Source organism: Purpureocillium lilacinum, assembly GCF_023168085.1.
Source record: "Purpureocillium lilacinum CBS 284.36 DNA, scaffold_1, whole genome shotgun sequence".
In the NCBI taxonomy this organism is placed as follows: domain Eukaryota; kingdom Fungi; phylum Ascomycota; class Sordariomycetes; order Hypocreales; family Ophiocordycipitaceae; genus Purpureocillium; species Purpureocillium lilacinum.
The window spans coordinates 2,220,925-2,246,064 of record NW_027072111.1 but is presented as its reverse complement, the minus strand read 5'-3'; the positions used below and the strand labels follow the sequence as shown (position 1 = coordinate 2,246,064).

Below are 25,140 nucleotides of genomic sequence, written 5' to 3'. Positions count from 1 at the left end.
CTTCGGCGTCTTTCCATTCCGCATAGACCTGCTCGTATGGTGGGGATGCGGCAAGAGCTACCTTCAGCTCTTCCGGCGACATGATGGGCCAGTCCTTGATCGAGTCGGTCGAAACCTCGTCGTCGCTACGTGCATCATCTGGCATGAGGAACAGCCGCTTCCTGTCCAGAGTCATCCACGTCTCCCCATTGTCGAACGTCATCATCATGCCAAGAAGATCTGCATGCTTGATGTCCTGATTGCTGTATGTGGTTGGCACCATACGAAACTTGACGACCTCGCCTCCGTCACGCGCCATCCAAATGTCTCGAGCATCCACTGGGCCTGGAACAGATGTAGGCAATGCCTGGTGTGTAGACGAAGCCATGCCTAAAAAGGCGACGAAGGTGTATAGCAGAAGAGCGTGCATATCAAGGTGATTGTCGACAGCGAACCTTCGGTCTTGAAGCACAGAAGACTTAGCCAACAAAGGTCCTAAAGGCACGGGAATGTTCAGCTTGGCCACATCGCAGTGGGATCTAGAGTATTCGCCGGTCAGAGGAAATTTCCCTTTTTATAGACTTTAAAATGTGTTCTCGTGTGCCCTTACGGCATGACAGCACAGGATGCGATGCACCACCACTTAGCCTTTTCTCAACCATGTAAGAGCAGTGCCTTGGTCTAACACATGGCACATTGCATCGTGGCAGAACAGCTAATTTCTGGATGTTTTGGCCAGTTGATTGCACGAAGTGGAGAAATACGCCACGTAGAACTGGCGTATTGGTGTGATTACATGCGCACGTACATTTTAATCCCACCGTCTGGTTCATCAAGAGGTCTTCCTGCCAAAAGGTGTGCTTCGATGTGCTGTATCATGCGAGCCTATTCATCCTCGCTCTCGGTGAGCTGTGGTCAAGGACTGTAGCCATGGCCAGGTAGCCAGCGTGGAGGCATACCGGAACACCGAATGTTCAGAAGGCGGCCTGCGGTTTAGATAAGGCAGCTAGTGGACTACCTAGAGACTACGACTTGGAGTAGCTGGTCGTATATCTTCCAACCAAAACAACAAGTATATCAGACCAGACTGAAAGCCTCTTCGGGATAGAAGGGCTATTTGGTCGTGACCAACAATCATGTCTCGAGGCAATAGCGACAAACGTAGTAGTAGAACAGCTCTTCTCTTTATGAATGTTATCCTCTTGGCTGCTATAGATGAAGTGTGGTATCGCTCGTCCGTACTGCGCTTCTTTTGACCTAGTAAAGAGCATGCTGATGTTCTATCTGTCGCACTGGCTCCCCAGAAGTAGCACAGTTCAATGTTAGTGCAGAGGAGCATTAATGATATAATTCGACCTGTTAACTCACCTGTTGCTAGACAATCGGTCAGGGTCATGTCCCAGCTAATACTCTAAAGGAAGTATGCATCAATGTCTCCATGTGCAATAACCTCTATCATGCCACTTGACAGACTTTTCCTATAGAATGCTTGGGTATTTGCTGGCACGTTGCATATAATACATGTAAGGTCCTTTGATGTATTGAGGTCAACAGTGTCTGGTTCCCGTTGCTTCTCTTCTCCTTTACAGTGCATAAAATGCTCGCGAACTCCCCAGTTATGTCACGGTCTAGCTAATAGCCAGCTTTCTACGTCACCCTGCATACATTATTGATGGGTAAGGGGTGCGGACCGCCATACACAAAGTTTGAATCAGGCCACTACGTATTGAAGCCAAGAATGTGATTCTCTTGCTCGCATAATGTGCTGTGGATGGGGCCGTACAGTGTGCCTTATATATGGTGTAATTTGTGCCACGTCATTATAAATGTGGGAGCGATATAATGCTGGGACGAAGACTATCGGGGCGAGGAAACAGAACATTGAGTATCGAATGTGCACACGTAGCATTGCTGTGATGTCATGTGGCAATGTGTATATATAAGTTTCGCTGCGCACTCGCTTCGGACACAAACTGAGCATACTTAATTAGCTGTTTCTACGCGCTTGTAGGCTCAGTTGGTCAACTCTATTGCATTGACAGTCCTTCCGGGATAAAGCTCGTTCACGTTGTATCCGCAAATCCCAAGGCAGCAAGTACTTCGAAGATAAATATGCGATGCAACTCATTATTCCCACTCGCAATGCTTGCAACGAGTTGCGCAGCTGACTGGCTCCACGCCTTTGAGTCATGCTACATGGAAGGAAATGACTTTGGGTGTTGGCGTTCTGCGGTATTCTACACTGACTATGGAGCGTACGACTTCAATAACGCCAATTCGGGCTGCTACGGTATCCCCGTGCCGGGTATGGTCGAGTTCTGTCTGGACACTGTCGAGAAACGGGCCCATTTTCGGTTCGAGGGACAGGGAAAGCGCTGCTTGAGAAAGGATCGTAAGTCCGCGCATCTATATAAATGCCCGGCATATTCTTGCGCCGCGTGGAAGATGTACGAAGTTCCGTGTGATTGGTAGCCGCCCGCCTTACATCTAATTGCACACGTGGCTGTTAAGGGGATATCCTAGCTGGCGGGCCTTACAACGTTTGAGAAAAGTGAAATGAGAGCAAATTTAGGGTTATTTTGGCGGCACTTCCTTCACGAACAAGAGCACTCTTGATACAAGCCTGAACTAGGAGCCCCTGAAGCGCATGGTGAAGGTTTGCCGGATGGCCCATCGCGGGGGCATGCGGAGAAGCGTGGCTTGGATGCCCGAGGAATTGCGACATGCGGCAGCTGGCAATGTGGGAGCGCGACACGGCCATACACTTCATGCCGGTGCGGACACCTTCCTAGGGAGGTGGGTGGGCGGTTCTACAAGAGCAAACCAAGGGACGCCACCCTCGTTCTAGTTTTCATCACGGGCAGACCTATCCGCTGTGCTCTAGTGGACCAAAACGACAGTCATTCCGCGTCAGCGTCAGAGGCATATGTGAAAGAACAGATGGTCGAAAAGCTTCAGAATGATCAGAGAGGAGATACTACCGGCGAACCGACTGGCAAGGCTTTGGAGGCGCGGGGTTGATGGAGACGACCACTTGGTGACTCGTGACAGACACTGAGCAAGGCAAGATTGTTACGCCGACCTGGACCAACGAGGCCTCGGTCGGACATGTGCAATGGGGGTGGCAGGCCATTGCATGCCGTTGTCGTATGGAAGATCAAAAATTCCGTATCGGATGATGGAGTTTGCGTTTTCCCATGGAAGAGATCTTCAAGAAGTAATTACCAGCTTGATCTCGGCGCCCCCCAAAATTGGTAATTGTCGCGACTCATAGCTGATCTCGCGTACCTCTTGCTAGAGCTCATGCTTCTTGTTCAACGCGGAGAAGAATTGGAGGGCGTCGGTGACGACAAATTTACGCCGGCGTGACACGCCACATCATAGGGAGCAGGCTGGCATCGGATTTATTGATGTCACACAGCATGAGTATCTTGGAATCTCAATCTTCATTCGAGCCGTGAAAGCTGCAGGTCTCACCTCGTCACGCGAAGAACATCTCCTCGCAGAAAGGCAGCGTTGTGCAACGTCCATGGGCAAACCCCGCAGACGCAGCTGCGTAAGACGGAATCATGCCCAACTGAACTCCTTCAATATTTGCTAGTTCTTGCTGCTGCGTGCCTTGTTTCGCAGCGAGCATCAAAATGGCAGCTTTGAGCGAAACGCAAGTCGTTGCTATCCTGGTCGGGCTCGTGACCATCAGGGTTGCTTGGGAATTCCTCTTCTCGCCATTGCGAGCCTTTCCTGGGCCAGTAATCGCAAAGTTCACCGATGCTTGGAGAGCATTCTTGAATTCACAATGGCACTCCGACAGACACGTCCGTGAATGGCACCGAAGATGGGGAACGGCAGTGCGCATTGGGCCTAACGCGATCTCAATCAGCGACCCAACCATGATTAAGGTCATATACACGACGCGAGACTCATGGGCCAAGGTCAGCCCCCTGTTTCTTTACCTCTCTCCATTGAAACAAAACTGAGTGACATGCCCATAGAGCGACATGTACGCCGTCAACGACGTTGTATTCGATGGAGAGCGACTAGCAAACGTCTTTTCACTCAGAGATCAAGCCGTACACGCCCAGCAGGCGAAGCCAATTAGAGGCCTCTGGGCCTTGGGCAAGCTGTTGGAAATGGAGGCGTGCGTAGATCAAGTCATTCAGATGTTTGTTGATAAACTGGGTCACGACTTTGCAGACACCGAACCCGGCAAACGCTACTGTATGATGGAGGATTGGCTGACCTATTGTACGAACCATCTCTTTTTTCACTACACGCGCTAATTGCAAACTCGCAGTCGCTTGGGATGCTGCAGCAAATGTCACTTTCGGCCACCCGCTCGGATTCATTCAGCAAGGGAGGGATGTCCGGCGACTGATCAAGGAGTCGCGAGACACGACCACGTATTTCGCCGTCGTACGTCTGAACTGTCCATGAACAGGCCTCATCATGTCTAACGGGTCAAGGTTTCTCAAATCCCATGGCTTGACAGTTGGCTGGGAAAGAATCCCATCGTCCCTCTCGGGTCCCGGGGCATCTTGTGGAGCTTTTCGACTGCAGCAGAGCTTTACGCCGAATACGACTCTGCGGCCAGCGGCAACGCCAAGGCCGGCGACGATTGCCATGGAAACTACTTCATCGACAAATACCACAAGTTGAAAGACACCCACCCTGACTGCGTGGATGACAAGCAAGTCATGCACTACCTGGTCCTGAACGTGGCTGCTGGAGGTGACCCAGTCGCCGGTGCACTGCGCGCGATTGTGTATCACTTGGCCAAGTCCTCACCGGCGTACCGAAAACTTGTCGCTGAGCTAGACGCAGCTCAGTTCTCCCTTCCAGCCCAGTGGAAGGACGTCAGCAAGCTTCTGTACCTCGACGCAGTTATATACGAAGCAGCTCGAATGGCACCCAGCATCGGCTCAATGCTCGAGAGAATTGTGCCTGCAAAAGGCCTCGAGCTCCCCGATGGCCGCTACATACCAGCAGGCACCAAAGTTGGGATAAACCCTTGCGTCATCTCACGCGACACACACGTCTTTGGCGACGATGTTGACTCTTTCAAGCCCGAGCGGTGGCTGCAGCGACCCGACGAAGACGACCAGCAGTACGCTATGCGATACCAGCGCATGCGAGAAACTGCCGACTTCATGTTCGGAACAGGCAGCCGCGTCTGCATGGGCAAGGCACTGGCCAAAATGGAGATGTACAAATTGACGGCGACTCTGTACAGAATGTTTGATGCAAGTGTCTCCAATCGGCATTGGATCGCAATTAATTCCGCGACTGACTCGCTGTGGCCAAAACAGATAAGGCTCCCTGATGAGCGACACGAGTGGACGTACCGGAACTCGTGGTTTATGTTCCACGAGAACATCCCCATGGTGATCACACGGCGGACATGAGATCTTAAGTTGTCTGGGGGCCTTCGGGGAAGCTTTTGTGCTCTTTAGCTGTAGCGCCATCCAATTGGATCGCTACACATCCAGTCTTTACATTGTAGTCCAAAATATTTTACTCATCATCGCATGCGGCAAGCTCGTGACAGTGGGCTTCCGAGGGTGGGTAGTGGCCTCAGCGTTGTCATGGCCCATTGAGCTGCGTCCCAGCATCGCGTCAACTAGCGGGGCACGCCGTAAGCACCTTATTGTGGTCGGCAGTGCTGCCTGAGATCATGGAGGAGGCCGCCAGTCCAAGGACACTGTGTCTTCAAAACCGCGTTGGCTATTCAAAAACAGTAAATATTGAGGCAGCGCGTGTGTTTATGCATTCATGGGGACGTGCGTCCTCTCGTTTCAGGCCCTGCCTTCTGGAAGTCCCTCGTGAACTTCGCGGAATCTCTCCAATCTGACAATCGACAACATCACTCTCGGTGCGCATCCCTGGGTTTGCCATAATGGCTTACACTCTTGTGCCGAACTGCACCGTCGATGACGCCGCGGGTCTATCCCGCAACAACATGTCTGCATTTTGGCAAGAGACATGGTGGAACATGCTTTGGGTCAATCGGACGCTTGACGACATCGTCAAATCGTGCACTTTGAGGATGCCTCAGAATCTCTTGACCGAGCGCAATATAAGGCGCCATCAAAAGGTCGTCAACACGGCTACAGGCGAAATTGCGGGCTACGCTCGATGGATCATGCCGGCCCCATACGAGACAAGCTGGCTCGAGGCGCAGACCCCAGACGTCAGTGAGGAGGACCAGAAGCTGTTTCAACAGCGCTTCTCCAGCGCCGAATGGTCAACACGTGATGACCTGGACGCTCTCGACGAAGAGATGTACAAGAACATGCGGGAGAATGAGCCGGTAGGCCCTTATATCAGTACGCTGCATTGCCATCGATTGCCTGCGGAAGCTCCGTCACTGACTTGACTCGCACCAACAGAACTGGACTACGTTGGCGTTGGTCCAAATCACCAGCACAGAGGCATAGGGAGCATGCTTGTCAAATCGGGTATACAAGCAGCCAACGAGCTTGGGTTAGACATCTACCTTGTGGCAATGGGGAAGAAGGCACTTGACATGTATCTGAAGCTGGGGTTCAGTCTTTTGGCACAAGACTGCCAAGACCTCCGACCATATGGCGCAGACGGCATTTACGACACGTACATCCTCGTAAAGCATCCAGCTGGCCAATGATGCGCAAGCTTATGGCGGCATATCTGAAGCATATCGGACTCGAGACTTCAGTGGTAGATGAAGTTCTTCATTATATATAGCCCCAGTCGTCCAACACCGTGTGTCCACCCCTCTCACTCCCTGAGATACGTTTGTCTCCAGCAATCCACTTACACTTAAGCCGAGCAGCCTTCCGACACGGCTGGAAGTAAGCTCCACAGGTGATCCTTGGTGCCATTGTCTTCAAATTGTACCACGTTGGCACTGTTGGCCGTCGACATGCCATCAACGCCGGCGAGCTTGTCGCTTTTCTTATTCCGAATGAAGAACAAGCCATTGCCTTGCGACCCCACTCTCCAAAGCTGATCATCTGCCCCGCTGTCCTTGTTCTGCTGGAGCTGCGCGCTATTCGCGGTCGACGCATCTTTGACTCCCAGCAGCAGGCCGCTGTTGAGGTTCTTGAACTTTAACCAGCCGCCAGGCGCTGGCACTGCCTGCCACAAGTGGTCGCGACTACCGTTGTCTTCATACTGCTGTATGTTCGCGCCGTTGGCAGTGGACTCGTGGTCCACGCCCATGAGCTTACCACTGTTTTCGTTGCGGAGCTGGAAGATGGCTGCTGTCCAGACTTCGAACTCGGACAAGCCCCAGCCCTTACCAGTGCCGGGGTTTGGCGCCACCACTCTAAGCTTGGATGCCTTGATGGTTGGAAAAGTGATCTTGGTCTCGACATTGGAGGTGGTTGGCAGAGCGCTGCGCTTCTGGCCTGGGACAGTAGTCCAGTTGCTGCCCGTCCAGTACTGCAGGTCGTAGCTGGAAGGAATGCGCACACCACCGCCATCGTCATAGAAGAACAGTCGAACGTCGCAGATGGCCTGATCCCTCCGCATATCGATGCCCATATAATCCTGCGGATTCGGGCTACTGTAAGATGTCCAGCGGCTGTTTTCGGGGATACCGGTTCGCCAAACGATGCCATCAATGGCCCGTGCCGCATCGTCAACAGGAGAAGTGTATGAGGCAAATCCCGTTGTCAGCCGCGAGAAATTCTGACCGTTGGCGGCAATGTTTACAAGCGGGCTGACGCTGGGAGGCGATGCGGTGCCAACTTTGACTTTGATAGACCCGATGGAGCTGCGACTGCCTGCAAGTCTGCCGTCGACGTAGACTCGCAGACCCTTGCCCTGTTTGTAGTGCGTTCCGGTGCTGTCCCAGAGAATGGTAATGCTGTGTCCATGGTATGCTGCGTTCTCCAGGGCAAAGTGGTCCCAAGTTGATGGTACCAGCGGGTTAACTACGAGCGTGTCGTCCGCCTGGCCTCGGAGACCAAGCAGTCCGGCCAGTACGTTATCAACGTAGGTCGAGTGGCTGTAATCCTCGCTGTGATCCGCGCCGTCGTATATCCACTTATCGGCATCTGGATCGTGAGCCTCGGCCACGTATGGCTTGCCGTCCTTGTACTGCGTAGCAGCGTAGCGACGAAGAAGCGTGACATAGTCTGACGACGTAATGTACTTTTGCGGCGGGTAGTCGTTGAGCACGTTCTCCACTGCGGTGAGAGTCTGCGATGTGGCAAAGGGCCACGAAGGGCCGTCCCAATGACAGCAGCTCTCCGCTTCGTACATGAACCATTTGCTCCTCCTTTCGGCAGTGGTTGGCCCATATGTGGCAGAGAATCCCTGGGGATCCAAGAGCTGCTCAAATGCAACCATGTCTGAGTCCACTTTGGGCATGTTGAACATCCAGGGAACATATCCCATGATCTCTCTGGTAGTCAACAGGGCTCCCGATGTGTTGTTGTCGCGAGCTCTGTGCATGAAGAACTTGCGCTCATCATCCCAAAGATGGTTCTGCACGGCATCTTGAAGGGCCTGCGCACGTTTCTTGTACTCCGCAGCTAGCGCCGTGTCGCCTTTCAAGGATGCAATAGCGGCGATTGCGATAGCATCGCCGTACTGGTAGGCATTGATCGTTGGGCGGAATCCGACACCACCGTGGTACGGATCGCTCGACTCATACGATGCAGGGGTAAACTCGGTCGCGTCCCAGACCGGATACTGCCAGTATAAGCCGAGGCCGGAGTTGAAGTGGTTGTCCCAGCCACGATATTGCTTGACCAGATTGTCGAGCTGGCTCAGAACAAAGTTCCGGTCCCCCGTAATCAGATACTGCCTCCATACGGAGCTGGCAGCCCAGATACTGTACTCGTGCGCCCAGTCATAAGTGTCCTTGTTCAGCTCTTCTGTCGCTGGCTTGGACAATAGGCCAGGTCCAGCAAACCAATAGTTGACTGCGTTCTGGCCATACCGCAAGTCGCGCAACCAGCGTCCCTCGTTGATCTGGTGGCCAGCCGAGCCCACAACGCCGCCGTACGGCGCGCCGTAGCCAACCGGATGCAGGAATTCACTTGGCATATAGCCATACTGGGCACCCGTATAAACAAGGTGCTCCCTATACGTCTGCCATCGGTAGTAATAGACGTCCTGAATCTGCTGATCGGGGATATCGAGTATCGGAATGTTCTTCTCAAACCAGTCGCGGTCTTCGACGCCAGCGAGCAGCTGGGCATGATTGAGAAAATTGGTGGCAGTCACCCCTGCTGCCAGCGCCAACAAGGCGGTGCGTGCGGTGGGGAGCCCAGTCATGCTTGTCGATGAGAGGGAAGCGTCGGGGTGAATGCTGGTGGACTGGACAATTGGTGAGGCCAGACATCAGGCCTCAAGATTGCGAGTGCGATGTTTTATACATAACGCCCCGGCTAATTCTGGTAGATTTCTGGCCAAGCGATGGGTTTGTCCAGACTCTGCACGGAGTAGTCAACTGACAATGTGCCCGAGTTCTGCATGCTTAGACGCATCTCTTGGCCTATCCTGGAAAGGGCCTGTAGATCTGTGGACGGTTTCGGGCCTTTCCAGGTCGGGTGTCACCATAGAGAGAGGGGCGCTTGGGGAGAATTTGTAGATGGACCGCCTGGACCCTGGGATTATGCTAAGCCCAATGGTTTATGGGCAGCATGAACGCAAGGAGAGTTGTGATCAAGTGTCATCGGGTCGATACGCCTGCCAATTGAGATTCAACTTTGCCGCTCTCTCCCCGCGTTTCCACTATTCTTTCGGCATGGATCGTGTTGTTTTTTGTGCCCTTGTATAGTGTCTGACGGCGGCGGAGGTGGACAGAAGCGCACCACTAGGGTCAAGCGTCTGCTCCGAGTCGCCGGCGGTAGGATTGGACACTCTTAATGAGACATCGTTGCTTTGCGGGGTGTTCCTTTGCTAGAGACCGCCCAATGCTTGGACACTCACCCCGCTTGGCCTCTGGCTTCACTCACTTGTCGCCGTTGGGGATCGCGCCCAAAAAGCCGGCACCCGGTCGGATCCGCGGAGTATGTATGCAACAGCGCGAGCACGCCCCAGGTTCCCTTGTCCGGGTTACCAACGGCTCCGTCGGCGACTCGTTGCCAGGGCTCGGGCCGGGGCCGGTGTCGAGACCGCTTGCCGCCTTGGATCGGTCCGGACTCAAGGCCCCACCACCGCCGTACCCCGAACTGACAGCATTGAAAGCAGCTTGCCGCAACCTCCAGTTGATGTAACGAGGATGCTCGCTCGTAGATTGGACGGTCGGTGGATGTTGCCTTGTCGGGTTTCCCACAATGCCGGCTGAAGCCTCAAATCGTGACGCCCAGCATGGGCAAGGCTCTCATGGAAGCTGGCAAAGAGGCTTGCTGCCGCGGCATGGTGCGCAGAATCGAAAACGCAATTGAGTCGTCTTTCCCAATATCTTGATGTCCGGGAGATGAATGGCCGCGTGGGATGCTTGGACCTGTGGCATTTGAAATGGCCGAGGGTTATCCATTGCCATGGCGCCTGAGCAGACGGCAGGGGATACTGGACACAGTGCATAAACGAGTCTGGCACTGACTTGCGCGGGTGCCCCGCCCTCCATCCCACCAACGGGCACTGTTACCACATTCAGCCTTCACCATCACAACACCACAGACGTCACTCCTCTCAAGGTCATCGCTCGCCGCCAAAACATCATCAAGCTCAACCACCGCCGCGACTCAAAGGCGCGCTCGCATCTGCCATTGCCCTGAGCGGGCTGCGCCTCGCTGATCCCTCTCCAATGTTAGACCTTCCTGAGGCGCCGTGCCCGCGAGGACCCCGTCTGCTCCACCCTCGATTCTCACGATGACAGTGTCCTTCTCCAGGTCGGCCACGCTCCGCCAGCCAGGCAATCATGGAGGCCAACAAACTCCGTCAGCCGCGACAGCCCGTCACCGCAGCCGTCCGAGAGCTCAGGGATGAAGCCATTACACTCTGCTCCAAGGTCAACAACCATGCCAAGGCGGCCAAGCTTCCGCCGGACGAGAACACCACTCGATCCCTAGCCACCGAACTTCGCCTCTTTGGTGGCACTCTCTTCAGTCTTGAGACTCTTGCCTCTGAGATCGAGCAGGATGACGCCGCTTCTGCCGGCATGATGGTTGGCACGGCACGTCAGCTTCCCTGCCTTCGGCGCCTGCGAGAGCCCCTCCAGTCTGTCCGACTCCGCCTCAAGACGTTCACCCCGTACGACATCCAGCAAGCCAAGGATGAGGTAGTGGCCTGTCGCGCCACCATCACCTACGTGCTTGCCAAAGCGCGGACCTGTTCCGACTTCGTCACCTTACTATCCGTCGTGTACCACGGCAACGAGCTCTCCAAAGAACCAGAAGATGTCTGCGAATGGCTCCAGGTCTTGAACAACCCCTTCAACAACCGCCGCCCCCGGGAGCACAATCTCGAGACACTCTTTCTCGAGGCACGGCGCGCGGAATTCCCCCAGTACTCTCACGCCGCCAAGTCGTGGCCTTTTTTTGCTCGCCTTCACTGGCCGGCCGTTCAAGATCATGTCCGGGACCTCTTCGTTTTGCCACGGTCCTGGAACTTCGTTCAGTGGGCACTCGAGTTCGCGCGTACTACCTTGCCGGCGCAGTTTGGCCCGTCTAGCTCGGACAGCGAGGCCATCATTCACCTGACGGATGCCCTTTGCGATGGATCCATCTCTCCGCTTCACTTCGCCGCCGCCCTTGGCCTGCCCGAGCTTTGTAGGCAACTGATTGACAACGGAGCGGACGTCAACGTCGCTGGCGCCTTTGGCTCGCCGCTTTACAGTGCCTTTCTTGGCACCGAATTCCTCGCGGTCGGAAGCTGCCCCAAAATCTGGGCGGACATTCTCGTCCAAGATGATCACGTGGGAGCACGAAACGCGGCCATCATGGCGCTCCTGGACCGTGGCGCCGACGCAAACTATCGGTTCCGAGGCCCGGACGACCAACCCGTCCCTCTGGCAGTGCTGGCTTTCTGGCACTCATTGGATGTCAACAGCTACACCGTCTTCAAGCGGTTTCTCGCTGCCGGTGCCGAGCTGAATCAGACCTTCGCCGACGTCGTCACTCAGCCATACCTCATCGACCATGCACGCACCAACTCCGACGTCTTGTCCATTCTCCTCACAAGCGCCTTCGACGCCGCCTTCACTGTGGAGGATTCGGCGGCGGGCGACGTTATTGCCAGTGCAATCGTAGGCGTCATGCACGACTGCAGGATCGACATGACCCCGGATCCAGAGTCTGGAGGGAAGCTCGTTCACGTCCCTGACGCTACTTTTGCTGACCTCGTCGTCGACGCGGTTCGGGACGATGAGATTCTCTACTTCAAAAGGCTTGCCATGGATCCCCGGTTTGATCCCAGACAGCCTGCGGCCCAACACGACGGCGGAACCATCGCTCATCTTGCCGTTGGCGGCGATCAGCATGAAATGGTGGAAGCACTTATTGCCTCTGGCACGGACTTCACTGCGCGAGATGAAAAAGGGCGCACTCCCTTTTTGCTCGTAGAGAGTACCGCCATGCTAAAGGTCTTTGTGGCCCACTCCATCCCCACGACGGATGCCGATCATCGAGGGCGCACAATATGGCATTACGCTGCCGCAAACAACGACGTTGCTTTACTAGTGGCCCTCTGCGCCAGCGACCCTGCGCAGAAGCAGAACATGGTGGCCGTCAACAACAAGGGCTCCTCACCCCTCGACAAGGCCCTTCGGCATACAGACAAGCTTCAAAGGGTGCACGACCCCACGGGCTGGGCTGAACCGCACGCTGCACGCTATCTGCTGGAGCTCGGCGCCAATTTGAAGCTCCCGGCTCCCTACCCGCGCATTCTATCGGCCGTTGAATGGGGCGAGCTGGGTCTGGTGGAAAAGCTGCTGGAAGGCGGCGAAAGCCCCAGCGCTACCAATGAGATTGGGATGAATGCTCTTCACCATCTAAACTTCCACGCCTGCACTGAGCTAGTCGCACTTTTGCAGAAGCTCTGTGCTGGCCTGCCCGTGGCAGTGGAAAAGCCTGTGAATCCTGATTCCTTGACACCCAAGGATCGCGAAAGGCATCGCAGAAATGCTGGCCTGACCCCTGCGGAGACGATTTTCAATAACACGAGGCTTTTCACCGACGGCACATTCTTCTGCACCTCGCAACATCCCTCCTGTCGCAACGAGCTATCGGCAGAAATGTACAAGATGCTTCTCACGCCGACAGTGCTGGCATATCGGGACTCGACTGACGCATGCACGTGGGAGCGCTTCTGCTCTCGCGTCGTGACACAGTACGAATCTTACCTCGTACCGGATTCCACCATCCATGACCTCAGCTTCTACTACACTTCCCTAGTGACGGCGGTCGAGTGTCTCAAGGATTCCGGTGCGCTGGCCACGTATGAGGAGAGGACGGGTGAAGCAGCCGTGCTGTGCCTCGCCAGGTTCCACGACGACCCCGAGGGCCCCAGATACAAGTGGTTGCCCTCTAGGCTGCAACTCGTGCGCGTCATGCTCGACTCCTTTGAGAGCCCACTGACAACCGAGTTTTACGGCGGGGACGAGGTGCGCGAGCTGGGAGAGCTGGTCTCCGACCTGGATTTCGATACCATGTGGTGGCTGGAGTTGATGACGCGCATGAGCAAGTCCTACCGCCTGCGCCAGGATGACGCCGAGGAGGAGAAGGCAGAATAGGCCTTGCCTGTGCTGGGAGGAAGTGTCGTCCGTTGTACGGTGCAGTCATTCGCGTGTTGTGTTGTGGAGTCGGGTCATTTCTGGGATCTCTGGTGTTTGCAGACAGGCTTGGAGCTCTGGCTCGTTTGGGTTGGGGAGAGTCGCGAACGCTGTTCGCCATCAAAAGCCGTTCGCGTGTTTGGGAGGCGTCTCCGAGGCCCTCACCGGCACCCATGTAGGAAGGATAGCGAGCATGCCATGTACAAGTAATGAATGCCACGAAACCATGTCTGTCGAATCAACTTGCCACACTGGCATTGCAGGTCATTCCGAGTATATTGCTAACCTCCGTGCTCGCTGCAACCGAGCAACGGTCATGATACGTCCTGTCTCTAAGATACACCAGTCCCTGTGCGGGACACCAAACGCCATGTAATGCTGCCGAGAGCCACCGGGCGAAACCAAAACCATCCGACACATGGCCGTCCGAACCCTTGCTTGCACTGAACACCCAACACCCCCACCGGCAGGCGACTTTCCTTAACCCCAAGTGCCGCCGCCACCGCCGCCCCTGCCGCCCCTCCGCTGGGCGCTGAGCCGCCAGTCGTCCTCGCCCGCGTACTTGTTGTACAAGGGCTGGATCCTCTCCTGCCGTCTCCTCTTGCTGAGCTTATCCGAGGGCGCGACCTTGAAGAACGTGGGCGCCGCCTCGACGAGCCACTTGGGCTCGATGCTGGTGGTGCAGTGCATGTACTCCTTCGTGGTCATGACGAGGGTGTGGTAGACGACCCACTCGGCCTGCTTGCCGAACAGCGCCGACGACGGGTGCAGGTAGACGGGCGTGCCCTCGGTGAGCGTCTTGTAGCCCTCCTGGGGGTCCTTGCGGGCTGCGTTGCGGAAGAAGCCCGTGCACAGCGCGCGACGGACCTTTTGCGTGTCGCGGCCGCACGTCACGACGGGGTGGCGGTACCGGTCCATGATCTTGAGGAGCTGGTCGCGGACGTCCTTGGCGCGGCGCATGGAGCGGGCTTGGATGAAGTTCTCGAAGCACCACGGGTTGGAGTAGCCGCTGTGCTTCCACGAGTTGTACACGTTGAGCAGCGTGAGGTGGTCGCCGGCCGGGTCATGGAACTTGGACTTCTTCTGGTCGGCTTGCTGCTGCTTCTCCTTGGGCCGGTAGAAGACGTTGGGCAGGTTGAGCATGGCCACGATGCTGAGCATCTCGTCGGAGCACTGATAGTCCACCGCCGCGATGAGTACCTTGGCCAGTGACGGCTCCATGGGGAAGTCGGCCATCTTTCTGCCCAGCCGCGTCAGAAGCCCTTCGTCGTCCAAGGCGCTCAGGGCGTAGAGCTCCTCCAGGGCTGTCAACATTGTATTAATGGGCGGCGGATCCATGAAGTCGAAGTGCAGCAGGTCGTTGATGCCCATGGCTTTAAGCATCAAGATCGTATGCGCCAAGTTCTGTCGCTGGATCTCGGGAATCGTGGTCGGAAGCATTTCGGACTGGTACGCCGCTTCGGTATACAGGCGGAAGCATTTGCCTGGGCCTGTGCGACCGGCTCGGCCAGCTCGCTGGTTCGCTTGAGCCTGAGAAATGGGCGTCACGACCAGCGAGTCCATGCCCAGCTTCGGATCGTAGGCGTTCTGCTTGACGAAACCCGGGTCCACGACGTAATAGATTTCGTCAATCGTGATGGACGTCTCGGCGATATTGGTGGCAATCACCACCTTGCGGCTACCCGGAGGCGCCGGGTCAAAGATGCGACTCTGCATCTCGGTGGGTAATTGTGAGTAAACGGGCAGGATAATAAGGTCTGGTACGCTCGGTCCCAAAGCCTTCATCCGCTCGAAAAGGATCTCGCAAGCCGTGTCGATTTCCTCTTGTCCTGTCAAGAACAGCAGGATGTCACCCTTGGGTTCCGTCAGGTGAATTTGCATCACCGTGACGAGAGCTGCATCCAGATAGTCCGATTCCGGCTCTCTTGAGTACAAGATCTCGACGGGGAACGTTCGTCCAGGAATCGTGAAAATCGGGCACTCGTTGAAATATGCCGAGAACTTGTCAGCGTCGAGGGTGGCCGAAGTGACGATGACCTTGAGGTCAGGTCTGTGCTTGAGCGCCTTCTTGAGGAGAGCAAACAGCACATCTGTCGCGATGGTGCGCTCGTGCGCCTCGTCAAGCATGATGCATGAATACCGTTTCATATCGGGATCCATGAGAATCTCTCGCTGCAACATACCGTCCGTCATGTACTTGATTTTCGTAGACGGGCTCGTGCAATCTTCGAACCGGATGAGGTAGCCGACGTCCTCGCCCAGCTTGCAGCCAACCTCCTCAGCCACGCGCTTGGCCACGGACATGGCGGCGACACGACGGGGTTGCGTGCATCCGATGATTCCGTCATTGGCGAAGCCCGCTTCTGCCAGATACTGTGTGAGCTGAGTCGTCTTTCCTGAGCCGGTCTCACCAACAACAATCAGGATCTGGTTTTCCCTGACTGCCTTGATGAGCTGGTTGCGGAACGCGTAAACAGGCAGCGACTCTCGCTGTTCCTTGATGCTCAGCGATGTTCTCTTGCCGAGTGGTTGGCCCTTGGGAATGACGGCCTGTTTCCACTCAGGCGCCTCTTCGTTCTTGACATTTTGCCTGGCGCTTCTCAAATCGCTGGCAAACTTGCGTTTGTCGGGGTCCGCCATGGGGTCGTGCCACTGCGCTGCCAGGTTCTCCTTGGGCTCCTCCTTCGCCGCCGCATCGGCTTCTTGCTGCTTCAACTCCTTTCTCTCCTTGGCAAGGTTCGTTCCGGACATGGCTGCTCGGTTCATGGATCCATCAGGTGCCTTGACGACTCGGATCGGCGACAGCTCTAGTGACTGCTTGGTCTGGCCGGCAAGGAACGGTGGCTCTTCTTCTCGAACTTCGATGTCCACGTCTTCTTCCAGCTCTAACTCGCCATCTCCACGCAGCGTGGCGTTGTAATCCTCTTCCAGGTCGGGGTAATCGGACGCCTTGGCCACTCCAGACGCGATGAGCTGCCGGATCTCCCACCTTTCAGGAGACGTCATGCGCTTCTTCTGGCGTTTCGGAGGCCCAAGCGTGTCGCGCGGCATCGCAGCAGGCTCCGGCGCAAAGCCGTTCCTGGCGCCGCCACCAAGAGCCTCCATGTTGGCACCGGTCGTGAACCGGGCTTGAGGTTCGAGATCCATGCCCGTCTCCTGGTCCACGTCCTTCATGGACAAGCCTATCCTGTGTCCCTCGATACTTGTGACCTTGACGAACACGTGCTGCCCCTTGGAGAGCAAATCTGACGGATGGTTGACACGCTGCCCGGCAGCTAGTCGAGATATGTGTACCAAACCGTCGACCTTGCCTCGCACATGGTGCAGGTTGACAAAGGCGCCGAAATCTTTGAGTCCCGTGACATGACCCTCATAAATCTTGTGCATCTGTGGTGTTTCATCGACTTCGGGCTCCGGCGGTCTATCGAGTCGGTCGTGTCGTTCGTGTCGTTCGTGTCGTTCGTCATCGTCGTACCGCCTCCGTCCTCTCTTGTCTTTCCGTGAGTCGCGGAACCCATCCCGCCAGTCCTCGTCGCCTTGATCTTGCGAGCGCGACCGTGACCGGTACCTGTCCTTCTTGCGCCTCTCTCGTGATCGTGACCTGTCGCGCCGCCTTCGTCTCGGCTCCTTCAGGTCGTCCTCCGGGCTGCGACTTCGTTTCCTCGTCGCCTTCGATTTGCCGGCTTTCCCGTCTAGCCCTTCGAGCAGGGCCAGGGTGTCGTCTATGGCATCTGCCTCGTCGTTCTCGACCTGTCTGTCTGGAAGCGACAGCCCGCTGAAGATCTTCTCCTTCTCCTCCAGCGTCCGGGTGTGGTGATGCTCTTCTTCGCCATTTGCCGCTCCACCGTCTGGCTTCTTGAACTTGGGGTGCAGCGAGACCACCAGGCGATCCAGGCTGTCGACCAAACTCGGCGGGAAGTCGGCGCCGATGCCGTCGAGCTTCTTGCGAAACTCATCGGAAGATTTGCTTTCGACGCGCTGCGCGATGAGAAACTCGGCAAGGGTCCTGTCGCTAACACCGACGTGGTTTTGCAGCTCGGTGCTAACCTTGGTAACCAAGGACAGCAGGTCGAGGTTGAGAAGCAAATCCATGATGGCGATATCCTGCGCGCAGCAGGATGGTGGCTAGTGAACTTCCCGGCGCGTCGGCGCTCCAGAAAAGTTGGCCAAGGTGTATGTCATTTGCGGCTAAATCCCGGTTGCTGGCGGGCAGTCATCCGCCAACATATTCTAGCCTACCCTGTAGCCTGCTTTCGTCAATCGTCTTAGTCGAGAGCAAGCATGGAGCCAGGCAAGACGATGTTGGATGACCATATCATGTTAAGCCAGGAAAAGGTTCTAGATCTCCACGATGGCTTGCCCCTCAAAGTACGTCTGACCAAAATCATGGGGATAGCCAGCGTTGTGGCACACCAAATGCTGACCAACGCCGTTTGCGAACCTAAGACACGGTTGGAGAACAACGCAACGCGCAGCACGATCCTGCAGCAAATTCAGCGTTCCATTGATAGTCTGCTACTGCAGCCTCTGAGATGCGCCCAAGGCCCAACGATACCAGACTAGCTGCGGGGTGCGCCGTGCATACTGTCTTCAGTGTAACCATGGACCAGTAATGAAAACCGCGTAGGGTCGGGGTCATCGTCACGACCGTACTTAACTTCGCAGCCGCCGTTGTTACGCTTACTCCAAAGTCTATTGGAAGAGTATAGCGATTCACGTCACGCCACAGTCAAGGGCTTATATCAGCTTGTCGTTCCGTTGGCACCTATTCGTGGCCACTGCCTTGGTCTTGTAGGTAGGTATTGACATATAAAGCCCTGTCCCTATCCTCTGTGAGTCTCGCTCAGCCGGTGAGCAGTGACTGCGGAGTCTTCCCACTGACCCGGAAAAGGGTCAATTCTCGAGATTTACACGCCAACATGGGTGAGGCTCAAGTAACAGGCCAGTACTTGGCCAAGCTCCCCGGAGACTGCTGCACGAAAGGCTGCATCCACAAAGGCAACCCGCGCGGAGCGTACGAGACGATCGCTGGAGTGGAAACGTACGTTGTCCACCCACCACCCGAACGCGCCAACGGCCGAATTGTTCTGTACTTTGCCGACATTTTCGGTCTGTACACCAATGGCCTACTCGTCATGGATAGCTTCGCGGACGCGGGCTACCTTGCCCTCGGACTTGACTACTTCGATGGTGTAAGTGCTCTCGACACCGGAATATTCTCCGATGAGGCGTCGCTATTCTTCGCAGAGGACGATTCGCTGATGGCTGCGAAACGCAGGACCCAATCTGGAAACATCAGCCTCCGTCTGAGGATAGCAAGGGCCAGAGCTACGACTTCCGGGATTGGATCGACCCCAGCTTTGACTTCCATGGCTGGGTCAACAAGCACATTGCCTTTGCTGACGACGCCGTGCCCAGGTGGACGGCTGCCGTCAAGCAGCGGTACGGCCAGGCCGACACCAAGTACGCCTGCGTCGGGTACTGCTTTGGGGCTCCGTACGTCTGCGACTTGCTTGCCAGAGACGACGTATCGGCCGGGGCCATCGCCCACCCTGCGTCTCTGAAGGACAGCCATTTCGCCAACATAAAGAGTGCGTGCTCCTCGTCGTACTTGGCGCAGCGGACAGTGCTGTGCCGTGTATATATGAAACGACGGCTTGCTTGCTGACGAGCTGTCTGGCCAGGACCCCTATTTCTCTCCTGCGCGCAGGTGGACTACACCTTTTCGCAGGAGTCGCGCCGCAAGGCGCTCGACATTCTGCACAGCGGCAAGAAGACATGGGAGCTGCAGCTATTCACCGACGTCGAGCACGGGTTCGCGCTGCGCAGCGACTTGGACGATCCGTATCAACGTAGGTGGAAGACCTTGCCTCTCCGTGGTAAGGAGCGACGGTTGCTGACGCGATGAACAGGCTACGTCAAGGACGCGAGCTTTCGAGGCGTCGTCCACTGGTTCGACGTTTGGCTCTCGCAGTGACTGGCGGCTTTTGCAGCCGCGTACGTGCAAGCATCGCGACATGGCTCAGGCATCTCGAGGGAATGACAACCAGGGGGTTGAGTAATCCGCAGCCAGCCGTTTGGCGCTTCGGCGTACCGACACGAATAAACACTGCAATACATGTACAGGGCGACGTAATTGTCTGCAAACCGCCGACGTTGTGATTATTCGGAAAGTGAAAGGACAAAATCATGGCACCAGCCCTGCAGTGAAACAGAGACGCACCCTGCGGCACGATTGTTGCGCCCGGATGACGTCCCTCCAGTGACTTTTGCGCCGTCGACAGCGGGCGAGGCCCCAACAGGCCTCCAGGCAGCCAATCAGGCGCGCAGCCCCGCCCCGTCGGCATTACGCAAGCGACGACCCTGTCCCGCCACTTGCGCGCCGTAAGGCTGCGCTCTAGCGCCTCTCGTGACGCCGTGGGGGGGAAGCTGGAGGCGTCAGCCGTCATCGCCGGAGGGACGGGAGCTGGTGACTCTTTTTGCCCGCATCGCACCGCCTCGCCGACTTCCATTTTCCTTCCAAGCCGTGCGACTTTTAATGTGACACGCCCTCGCCCCCGTGGAATAGAAGAAAGCCTCTTCGTCGCCCGTCTCGTCTCTAGAGCTCGTCACAGACGCCCCCAAGCCATGTGCTCCGCCGACATCTTCCTCGGCCTATTGGCCATCCTCTTCCCGCCGCTGCCTGGTACGTACTGCCTGCCTGTGAACTTGTCGCACCACCCCCGCCAGAGCGCCGACTGCAGCCCGCGACTGCGACGGCGACGACGACAACGACGGCTGCCAGGCGAATACATGCTAACTAATCCTTCCCGTATACAGTCTGGGTCAAGCGCGGCATCTGCAGCGCCGACTCCATCATCAACATCCTCCTCTGCTGCCTGGGCTTCATCCCCGGCCTCTTCCACGCCTGGTACATCATCGCCAAGTTCCCCGAGCCGCCGTACGAGTACGAAGCCCTGCCCAACGACCGCGAGGGCGGCCGCGTCACCTACGTGTACGTCCAGTCGCCCCACGGCTCCGGCTGCAACGGCCAGCAGCAGCAGCCCCGGCCCCAGGGCGGCATGAACTACGGCACCCAGGCCCAGAACCAGTCCCAGGGACAGCAGCAGCACGGCGTCACGGGCGCCGGAGAGGGCGGCTCCAACGGCGGTGGTGTCCCTCCGTCCTATGCCGAGGTCGTTGCCGGCGACCACAAGATTCAGTCGAGGGACTAGATCTGGCGCTGAACCATACCGAAGAACCGTACGCCAGGAACAGCGCGTCGGGCGGAGCAGTAGAAATACACGGCTCCCAACCCGGGCCCTGTTGCAGACACTGCTAGGTTCTCACCATCAACGGGATCAGACACCCGTAGAGCTGAAGGGACTTGACTTGCGGACAATCGCTCACGCATAACGTGTCAGAGGGAACGAAGAGCACTCGGGGGATTTGGCGTTGTCAGATGTGTATTCCTATTTCTACTAACAGCGTTAATGGCATTGCTCACTTGGATGAGTATCTGGGACTAGGGCGTTTTCTCCCAGAAGCTGGGTTTTATTTATCTATCTGCGCTCTCGAAGCATCCTCCAGCAATTCATCTACTCCTTTGAGACCATCTGGCGCCGCCCTCCAACGGCATGCCCCTGACGTGAAGAGAATATCCTCTTAGTCCTCTTGGTCGTACTGTGCGTCATCTACGTACTGGTCGTGCACCGATGGCGCTGGCCGCTCGTTCACCCGGGGCATCTTGTAGTGCTTCATGAGCTGCTGAGGCAGGAATGTGTAGAACGTGGGAACCACGCTGGAGCACGCCTTGACGAAGCGAAAGCCCACGTCCAATTCCACGACGGCCAATGCCATCTTCATTCCCTCTCTCATGTTCGCAAGGGTGGCGTCTTCAAAGAACAGCCACATATCGCCGCCATCCACGGACTCGGGGCGGGCGGGATGGTCCCATCCATCATCAATGGAAGAGGGTCGGACGTAGACTCTGCCGATAGCCGGTACACCAGCTTTGACAGTGTCGATTCTGAGCTGTTTGAACCGTTTGATAACGTCGTCGGCGGGGCGTTCGATCTGGATGACTTCCACCGTACATCGAATCTCTTTTGTGACGACCGGACCGCGACGCTCAATCAAGCCAAACACCTCCACAAGACCAAGAAGAGCACAGGAGGCGTAGAAAACGGCCTTTGGGTCAAAGTTCTCAGGTCGAGGGTGAAGAGGAACAGCCCAATCTCCGGGATCAGCGGGCGAGAACAAGTCTGCGGCGGCGAGGTTGAAGGGGCCGGGGATGGAAGGTCGGAGTGCGTCCAAGGCCGACCACTCGTCTTTAGCATCCGAGCAGAGCTGCAGCGCGCGCTTCACGTCGTCCTCGTACTCGGGACAGACATCATGTTGTAAGACATAGCGCAGGAAGTTGGCGACAATGTCCGCTGCTAGTGCCATGCGCTCAACTTTGCCTCCGGTGAGCTCCAACAGAGGAGTGGAAAAGAAACCAGCCACAACGCCGGTGAAGTCAACAGCCCAGTTCTCGTCATCTCCATTGTAGAATCGATCGTCGCCAGTGCTGCCTTGATGGACCGTGTCCCTGGCAGTGAGGTCTCGGCGTTCCGCAGGCGTCAGATCTTTCAGGTCTTTTGGGTCGTGGCCTCCAAACTGATTCATGCCAGTGTCGATTCCGCCGAGGAACAGGTACTCGTCGAAAAAGGGTGTGTGCTCAGATTGCAGACGGCGACGATTGCGGAAACGCTGAATGCAGGATTGGATTCGGCTGCGTAAAGTCAGGTTCTATAGTCTGCGATGGAAAGGAAGGATGCGCACTCTGCGAAAGGAATATTGCTAGGAAGACTGTTAGCACCAGCCACCAAGCGCTTCAATTATATCACTCATACCTGGAATAGACCTCGGTTCGTTCATCGGCGTGCTCCTGAGGCGTCATGGGAGGGTCGGCGTAGTATTCTATGAGTGATCAGTACGCCTCAACTCGCCCGTCGACCTCCGCGAACATTAATCTTGTGTTAGAGTACCTTCGAAGCCCGTCCCGCGGTTCTTGGGCAGGGCTGTCGGACCGCGCTGTGCCAGTGATTTCTTGCCCCTCTTCTTTCTCTTCTTCTTCGTCTTCTCAGACGTGGGTGTCTGGTCGTCTTCGGCGGCCATGCGATGGTCTCCATCTCCGCCAGAGTCCTTGGACGCCCTGGTTTCGCCAGCATGCTCGATTCTGCCTGCAGCGAGTTTTGATCCGCCGGTAACGGCGTCAGCAACCGTTTCGTGGCCTGGGCTTTTATCCATCGTGGCTAGCAAGGCTGGATCGTGCCCGATGTGTGATGTTGGGGAAGAAAGAAGACTGCAGTGTTAGAAAGGTGAACAGAGGGAAGAAGCAGTGCGAACGGAGCAGTGACGCAGGCGGTACAAGTGCAAACGGGGCGTCGCGTTTGCACGAGTGGTTAGTTGACATTCAGGACAACCTGGGGCAAGCTCTGCACGTCGCAGCTCCAGCAGTAGCGGAATCGAAAGGAACGTGAACGAATAAGTCCAAAGATTTGTCCCACATTGAGAGAAATGGTTGTGGTGAACTCTGGAAGGGCAACAGGAGAGGGTCGCAGTTGCCAAACAGGTACAGTATGTGCACCTGCTTGCCTCGGCGAATCACCCAGCGAAACGGTGCGAAGAGACCTTGTTGTTTACACGCCATTCACTTTTAAACTGTCCAAGAACTTGGAATTAGGCATGGATGAGCAGCTGCACACATAGCGGTTGCACTTATTCGAAGGACTGGTTGTCACTTAGAGCGAAGAAGTAAATATCCGGAATGGGTTGCATGCGAACATATGGCAAAGCTCTGTTAGGATTGCGTGGTCTCATATAGAAGTCAATTATGGCGGCTGACTTTCTTTGAATTCTGCTGGCTGTTGAGCCGGTTGAAGTCCAAAATGCGGCGACAGGACGTAAACAACACTTGATGATTGAGGTGGCTCGGACATGATTTGCATGGCTTCGTAATACCTAAAAGTGCGACAGAGTAGCTTCACTGGGAATTGGCTGATTCAGACGGCAGGCTATACCATTCTACTTGCTGGCTCGACAAGCTTTCTGAGGTTGGGCTTTCGACCCTGCCGGGCCAAGTCAAACGGAGTATCCAGGAGAGAGAGAGACGGTCTGAGCATGGGCCAACCTCCCGCGAGCCAAAGATAGGCAGCCGCACCGAATCTGGAGCAACAGCTGCTTTCCGTTTGTGGCTGCGGCTGGCTCGACCAGTGAGGCTATGTCAGGCGCAGCTTGGGCGGGACAACAGCCGCTGCGTAACGAGCACAGGGCTCACGGTGGCCGAGCCGACAATGCTTATACAGGTTACAAGACCCTCACACTTGAGACCTCTTTCATCAATCCGAGCGCCGAAACCCGGTGACGAAACTCGGTCCTCCCGCATGCGAGACAGTCGCCCCATTGCTCACCCTTTACCTCAAAGCACGCAGAGCTCACGCCAAATGAGAAGGCGGAAATTGGCCCGCGAGGGCTGATTGAGACGTCGCGAGGGGGCTTGCTTCCACGAGCCTGACCCATCCATCGCCTTACGCCCGTCAGAAGTCCGCCTTGCGAGGCATCAAATCTCCCTCAAGTATTGTGCCAGGGAACAGGGGGTGCAGGGCCACAACAGCGGCCGTGGCGGGTCTCGAGTTCAGCACATCTTTGACCATGGACTTTCGTGCCCTTCGTACGAAGCAGGGCAATAGCCGTTGGGCTGTCGAGCAAGGTCTGTATCTATAAGTGTACAAATGCTCAGTACAGGGTGGCTATACAGAGTCACAGACCGAGTGAAGACGCCCAGGGACCCTTCGCGGTGGTCGTGCCACGGATCGATACGTGTGGCTGTCCACGTGGGACGTCGTGGGAGGCTCATGGTCGATCATTCTTCGTCATTACCCAGCGCTTCACGTTGATGAAAGGACCGCCGAGGCCACCTGCTGGCAGTGTTTCAAGATCCCCTGCACAGCATGGCCAGTCATGACCGAAACGCCCGCGCTGAGCACGAGGCGGGGGTCGCCTGTATGAACATTGAAAGAGCACAAGGGGCAGTGGTTGAGCGAGGTGGCACCCGAGGCACCAGGGCACCCTGCCGGAGAATGCCTTGGCCGCAGCGCACACCTCACAGCTCCGCCTCTCGGAACTCGCTGCATCGGGGTCCAGTGGGGCTCACCTCAGCGGGGGTGCCACTGACGCGAGGCTGCAGCACGCTGTGCGGCACGCTGCACGACCTGGGCACAGGCTCAGCAGGTGCAGGTGACGTGAGCTGGGTTGGGTTGGGGAGGCGGCGGCAGCTGGGGGTCGCAGGTGGCTCAGCGCATGGATGGGCTGCACACTGACACAGGACTGGAGCCAACCGCACGACGCCCATGGATGCCCATGGTTGGGACTGTCCATCCCACGAGTTTGCCTCGGCGGCACAGGCGCGAGAGGGAGAGCGAGCGGCAGCGATG

General features: G+C 56.4%; 8 protein-coding genes across 8 annotated transcripts; 5 read left to right on the top strand and 3 right to left on the bottom strand.

The window, feature by feature from the left end:
- Positions 1-3,869: 3,869 nt before the first annotated feature.
- On the top strand, positions 3,870-5,381 carry PLICBS_000399 (uncharacterized protein; the record flags this gene model as incomplete). The annotated part of the gene is made up of 4 exons (XM_065599592.1): positions 3,870-3,911; positions 3,972-4,224; positions 4,274-4,392; positions 4,443-5,381. The coding sequence occupies 4 exons, from the start codon at positions 3,870-3,872 to the stop codon at positions 5,379-5,381; spliced, it is 1,353 nt and encodes a 450-aa protein (XP_065455664.1).
- Positions 5,382-5,872: 491 nt separating this feature from the next.
- PLICBS_000398 (uncharacterized protein) lies at positions 5,873-6,413 on the top strand (the record flags this gene model as incomplete). Its single annotated transcript, XM_065599591.1, has 2 exons — positions 5,873-6,286; positions 6,366-6,413. 2 exons carry the CDS (start codon positions 5,873-5,875, stop codon positions 6,411-6,413), a joined length of 462 nt encoding a protein of 153 aa, XP_065455663.1.
- Positions 6,414-6,774: 361 nt separating this feature from the next.
- PLICBS_000397 (uncharacterized protein) lies at positions 6,775-9,243 on the bottom strand (the record flags this gene model as incomplete). The annotated part of the gene is made up of 1 exon (XM_018318610.2): positions 6,775-9,243. One exon carries the CDS (start codon positions 9,241-9,243, stop codon positions 6,775-6,777), a length of 2,469 nt encoding a protein of 822 aa, XP_018184135.1.
- A 1,591-nt stretch (positions 9,244-10,834) lies between these two features.
- On the top strand, positions 10,835-13,645 carry PLICBS_000396 (uncharacterized protein; the record flags this gene model as incomplete). Its single annotated transcript, XM_018318611.2, has 1 exon — positions 10,835-13,645. The coding sequence occupies one exon, from the start codon at positions 10,835-10,837 to the stop codon at positions 13,643-13,645; it is 2,811 nt and encodes a 936-aa protein (XP_018184136.2).
- Positions 13,646-14,164: 519 nt separating this feature from the next.
- PLICBS_000395 (DEAH-box ATP-dependent RNA helicase prp22) lies at positions 14,165-17,776 on the bottom strand (the record flags this gene model as incomplete). Its single annotated transcript, XM_018318612.2, has 1 exon — positions 14,165-17,776. One exon carries the CDS (start codon positions 17,774-17,776, stop codon positions 14,165-14,167), a length of 3,612 nt encoding a protein of 1,203 aa, XP_018184137.2.
- An 827-nt stretch (positions 17,777-18,603) lies between these two features.
- Positions 18,604-19,661, top strand: PLICBS_000394 (uncharacterized protein; the record flags this gene model as incomplete). Its single annotated transcript, XM_018318613.2, has 4 exons — positions 18,604-18,876; positions 18,963-19,275; positions 19,369-19,536; positions 19,597-19,661. 4 exons carry the CDS (start codon positions 18,604-18,606, stop codon positions 19,659-19,661), a joined length of 819 nt encoding a protein of 272 aa, XP_018184138.2.
- Positions 19,662-20,311: 650 nt separating this feature from the next.
- On the top strand, positions 20,312-20,898 carry PLICBS_000393 (uncharacterized protein; the record flags this gene model as incomplete). The annotated part of the gene is made up of 2 exons (XM_018318614.2): positions 20,312-20,369; positions 20,504-20,898. The coding sequence occupies 2 exons, from the start codon at positions 20,312-20,314 to the stop codon at positions 20,896-20,898; spliced, it is 453 nt and encodes a 150-aa protein (XP_018184139.2).
- Positions 20,899-21,328: 430 nt separating this feature from the next.
- PLICBS_000392 (uncharacterized protein) lies at positions 21,329-22,822 on the bottom strand (the record flags this gene model as incomplete). Its single annotated transcript, XM_018318615.2, has 4 exons — positions 21,329-22,436; positions 22,487-22,504; positions 22,558-22,624; positions 22,693-22,822. 4 exons carry the CDS (start codon positions 22,820-22,822, stop codon positions 21,329-21,331), a joined length of 1,323 nt encoding a protein of 440 aa, XP_018184140.2.
- Positions 22,823-25,140: the final 2,318 nt, after the last annotated feature.